We start from the raw sequence: 5,000 nt of genomic DNA on the forward strand, positions 1-5,000 counted from the left end.
GGGGCTTTGCAATATTTGACTGATCACAATTCTGTACAGTCCATTTACTATAGAAGTTCCCAGGGAATTCATTAGAGGAATGTTTCCAATAAAAATTGTTTGTTCTTGCATATCCCTACGGGTTTTCCAAATTAATCCTGCGGATACGTATAATTCAGAAGAATATGTGAGTGATTCATATACAGCATCTCTTTCTTTTATCAATGGTTCTACCAATTTATATGTTTCCACAAATAATTGAAATTCAATTTCTTGATCTGTATCTTCAATTTTTGGAAACTTAGAAAGTTCTTCTGTTAAGCCATGATCAATGAACCTACAAAAACCTTCAAATTGTATCTGATTAAACCCAGGTATTGTAGACATTCTCTCATTTCCACCCCCAAGCATTTTATTTATTTCCCATTTATAAAAAAAATCCCATTATTTGCTTATTCATCATAAAATGGATCGATCTAGCAATGATGGAATTTATATTATGTTTACTGAATCACATGAAATTTTACCTAACTTCATAGGTGTAATAGATGTAATGCATGAAATACATATGAACGTAGGAATAAAGAGACTTTGATACTCAAATTGGAATTTGCAACAACTACAAATGAAATACAAAGGAATTGGTAAATTCTATTTAGACTTATGGAGTTTTGTAGAAAATATCTATATCAAAACAAAAGTGAGTCAATTTCTACCATTATTATGATATTCCAATCCGATTGGGTACTATAAATAGATTCGGGATTTGATCTGCAGAAACAATATAGAATTTGTTTGTATTTTTTTATTTTAACAACATGGAACTTTTTCGTAGATTCCACTGTTAAAAAAAATTCGCTTCGCATAGAAGAGAGATATTTTACCTATACCTATATTTTTTTTAGTAGAATTCTACGAATTCAATTTTCGATTGAAGTATGTATAAGGACTTGTATTTATTAATAAACATGTGCAGATATATATATATATAGTTATATATATTGCCTCCTTTATTACAGTTCTATTGGGGACATCACATGTCGTACTCTATCAAAATTTTCAATTTTCTATTTAGATAATGGATAATGAAAAAAAAAAATTGTAAAAATGGAATTACGACCATTTCCTATAAACATCTTATCTAGATAAGATACCCGATTAGATTTAGATAATAGTAATCGTTTATGTTCTGGGGTTTACATATACTCATAATCGCTATTATAATTTTCATTAAGAAGGATTTTTTGATGGTTATGGAAACGAATCAATACGGATGGATTAGTAATGATTAGTTATGTATCAATTTTGATTTATTTAGGTAATAGGTAAGGTATCAATTTTGGGATTGTTTTCTTATATCATTAGGGAAACCGAATTTTCAATTTCAATCCAAGAATCATTTAGGAATTCACAGTCAATAGTTAAAGTTAACGGTTCCCATTTGTCCTGAATTTTTGCTTTTGTGACTGAAAATCCACATTTTTGTCTTTCAATAGAAAAAGAAAGCAAAGTTTTGCGGTTTTTAGTTTTAGATATTGTGTGTTGTAAGATACTATCAATGGAAGAGATAGAGCCAATCCAATATCAATATTTTGGATCGTTTTGGCGGCATGGCCGAGCGGTAAGGCGGGGGACTGCAAATCCCTTTTTCCCCAGTTCAAATCCGGGTGTCGCCTCATCAACAAACAAAAGAATCGAAATACCTTCTTCTGTTTTGCTGATATAACTTTTTTTTTATTTAATCTTAAACTTAAAATAAAAAAAGAACGTCTTTCTTTTCGATAAGCTCTAACCACGCTATGGAATAAGCCATCCCATCTCCCGATTGTCGCTATGAAACAATCGGGGGACAGTAAAGATTAGATCAAATGAGAAGGGAATAATAGGGGTATGTGATAGATAGTGATCTATCTTGATTCTCTATTTTGAGACTTTTTACTTAATGTAATGAAATGCAGGACAACAAAAGAAAGACTAGGTCTTAGTATTCCTACATGGTACTAACACTCCTTTGATACTTCCAAGAGTTTCTCTGCCTCTTTTATTTATTTGTGCTTAATTTTTTCGATTATACTAGAAATCATATAATAACTTGGTATAATTCGATTTTTTGTATTGTTTCATCAATGGTGTTGTGCCCGAATCTCTTTTTGACTATCCGCTAGTGATTCCACTATTATTAGTGAATAATAATTATTAGTGAGCAATAATGGAATAATTCTTTTATATTCATAGAGATAGGGGACATAATTCACATGGATATGGTAAGTCTCGCTTGGGCTGCTTTAATGGTAGTCTTTACATTTTCTCTTTCCCTCGTAGTATGGGGAAGAAGTGGACTCTAGAAGTACTACTAATTGAAAAATCAAACTGTATTGTTTTTGGTTTATTTTATAGATCCTTCTGCAAAACTTTTTTTTTGAACAGTAAAAAAAAAAAGAGTTCGGATTATAAGTTTTTAAGTGGATCCATACTTTCGACACGAAAGAACATAGACATAGTGGTTGTCCAATGAGATACTACGCATAATAATATACTACCTCATAATAAGATAGTACCTCGGGGTAGCCACCCACATATTACGTGCTTACCACTTGTTTTATTTATTATTATTAATATTTTAGTTATTTTCAAAATAGGATTTTTTCTTGTTTTATGGAACTCATTTCATATGATGGTTCAAACGTTAAAGATGGGGTTTGCTAATTCTTTTCGAAATCCGAAGATAAAAAGTTCCCATGGAACCGAACTCCTGGATCATCTGTCAACTGCTCAATCAATTACTTCTTTCGAATGCTAAAAAAAGATTAGTGGCCTTTCGATTATTTCATTTCAGATTCATTGGAATCAACATGAATTATGAAGCAAAGAAATACAATTGGGCCACTATGTATATTAGATTAATATTACATATATGTAATTGATATGATATCTATATATAAATAGAAAGATATATATTGTAGATTCATCTATATTCAAATTGATCGATATTCAACCTCTATTTTTATACAGTACAATTTTATACACTTCAATAACAATAATAGATAGTATGGTAGAAGGATTCATATATTTCTTTCTACCATACTATCGGATCTCATAGAATACTTCTCTCGTAGAATACTGATAATTCTAGTCCGCCAATTTCATTTAAGACGCGAAATTTTAATGCTTTTCATTTTTCTTATCTTCACTTCAATCATTGATAAGAACTAAAAGTCAAGGTTAATTCAAATTAATCACTTTGACTGATTGTTTTTACGTATATTATAAGTAAAAAGGCGGTAGGAACTAGAATGAACAGTGCAGTAGCAATAAATGCGAGAATATTTACTTCCATAATCTCATCGTTTCATTTTTTATTCGCAATAACTCGGGATTTAATCCCATAGAGATGATAAATGTTTCGCTTGTAAATTCAATGGGATGCATTGCATCTCGATGATATCGAATCATATTAAAATATCATGAATAACAATATCGGAGCTATCAAATCGATTCATCGTCGAGAATTGAATAGTATAACATAGGAAGATCTTTTATCCATACCGAAACCGAATTTAAACAAAATGGGATTCCTGATGCAATCAAGAATTTCTTGACTTTTTTTTATTTATAATTTTTTGCATTCTTTCTTTTCTATAATCTACTGCCCTCTTGTTCAATGCAATCATCTGATGAAGTCTCATCAGACTACCTTTACCCTTACATTGTTTATAAACAAACTCAAGCAAAGAATAGCAGCGAAATGAAAAAAAGGAAAAGGAGGTAGGTTCGAACTAAACTCCGTCCTTTTTTTGTACTTATCAAATCTTCTTAAAAAAAAGAAATAAAAACGAAACTTAAACTTTCCAAAATTCTTAATTCCCTCACTAAGAGAGATAGATGGGATCCTTGTTTGTATTAATATCCTCTTTCCTTGAATTAGTAGTGGGACGTATATAGCAAAAGTGAAGTGTGAAATTTGAATGAGATAGATTATTTCAAATTAGTAATTGAATTTACTAATTGAGGTTACCAAAAATCGGAGCCAGAACGGATATATTTTGCTTTCAGACGAAAAATTAGATCAAAGTTGACTATGTAAAATTGATTTTGTATCGTCCAAATTCCCTTTGTGTATGTGCTTCCCGGAAACGTATAGTACTCTATTTCATTAGAAAAATCGGGCGTAATCAACTAGACCCAGTACGGTATTCCTTCGAATCCTGACTATGATGCTACCAATAATTGTGGTAATTCACATATGGCACATATGTCTTTCTCCCATCAATTAGTACTCGTTGAAGAAATAAAAATTCCCATATTTTTTTTATTGGATTTGGATCCATCGGGACTGACGGGGCTCGAACCCGCAGCTTCCGCCTTGACAGGGCGGTGCTCTGACCAATTGAACTACAATCCCAGGGAAATAAAGTGTACAACATATGTTGTTGATTTAATTTCCTTCAAACCTTTCTATGTAGATTTTTGATTCGAATTGTCATATTCTACGAGACAGAGACGCGAGTAATAGAGTAATAGATTGATATGCGCGGAGCGGAGACATGTACTTTAGTGCGAGGAGCATGGATTAATAGTCATTTTTTCGGTATTGTCAAATTGATTGATAATCAATCTGTCAATGAATAAAAAAATCTTTTTTTTTATTCTTTCATATCAAGTCAAGCATTTCTGTAGAAGGACAAATAGGTTATATCATTTTATGGTGGATACGCGAATTATTGGGCCGAGCTGGATTTGAACCAGCGTAGACATATTGCCAACGAATTTACAGTCCGTCCCCATTAACCGCTCGGGCATCGACCCGGGAAGAATCAATTCCAAGCTTATTGATAATCCATGATCAACTTCCTTTCGTAGTACCCTACCCCCAGGGGAAGTCGAATCCCCGCTGCCTCCTTGAAAGAGAGATGTCCTGAACCACTAGACGATGGGGGCATACTTGCCCGACTCCCATGCCATCATACTATGATCATAGTATGAATAGTTTTTTGAAATTGTCAATATAAGTATAATGAACT

General features: G+C 32.2%; 3 protein-coding genes and 4 non-coding genes across 7 annotated transcripts in view; 2 read left to right on the top strand and 5 right to left on the bottom strand. All coding sequences in view use genetic code 11, as the record gives it.

Moving 5' to 3' along the window:
- rpoB (RNA polymerase beta subunit) overlaps positions 1 to 390 on the bottom strand; it is a 3,213-nt gene extending 2,823 nt beyond the window's left edge. Inside the window, exon 1 of the mRNA in view lies at positions 1 to 390. This exon is cut by the window's left edge and continues 2,823 nt beyond it. Coding sequence (YP_010131086.1) covers positions 1 to 390 — 390 coding nt within the window.
- A 1,193-nt stretch (positions 391 to 1,583) lies between these two features.
- On the top strand, positions 1,584 to 1,655 carry trnC-GCA. The gene has a single exon. It is a non-coding gene; the product is annotated as a tRNA-Cys (tRNA).
- A 579-nt stretch (positions 1,656 to 2,234) lies between these two features.
- Positions 2,235 to 2,324, top strand: petN (cytochrome b6/f complex subunit VIII). The gene has a single exon. It carries the CDS (start codon positions 2,235 to 2,237, stop codon positions 2,322 to 2,324), a length of 90 nt encoding a protein of 29 aa, YP_010131087.1.
- An 887-nt stretch (positions 2,325 to 3,211) lies between these two features.
- psbM (photosystem II protein M) lies at positions 3,212 to 3,316 on the bottom strand. Its single transcript has one exon. The coding sequence runs from the start codon at positions 3,314 to 3,316 to the stop codon at positions 3,212 to 3,214; it is 105 nt and encodes a 34-aa protein (YP_010131088.1).
- A 991-nt stretch (positions 3,317 to 4,307) lies between these two features.
- On the bottom strand, positions 4,308 to 4,381 carry trnD-GUC. Its single transcript has one exon. It is a non-coding gene; the product is annotated as a tRNA-Asp (tRNA).
- Positions 4,382 to 4,701: 320 nt separating this feature from the next.
- trnY-GUA lies at positions 4,702 to 4,785 on the bottom strand. The gene has a single exon. It is a non-coding gene; the product is annotated as a tRNA-Tyr (tRNA).
- Positions 4,786 to 4,844: 59 nt separating this feature from the next.
- Positions 4,845 to 4,917, bottom strand: trnE-UUC. Its single transcript has one exon. It is a non-coding gene; the product is annotated as a tRNA-Glu (tRNA).
- Between the last annotated feature and the right edge of the window lie 83 nt (positions 4,918 to 5,000).

This window comes from Benincasa hispida, chloroplast (genome assembly GCF_027475165.1).
Source record: "Benincasa hispida chloroplast, complete genome".
Lineage (NCBI taxonomy): Eukaryota > Viridiplantae > Streptophyta > Magnoliopsida > Cucurbitales > Cucurbitaceae > Benincasa > Benincasa hispida.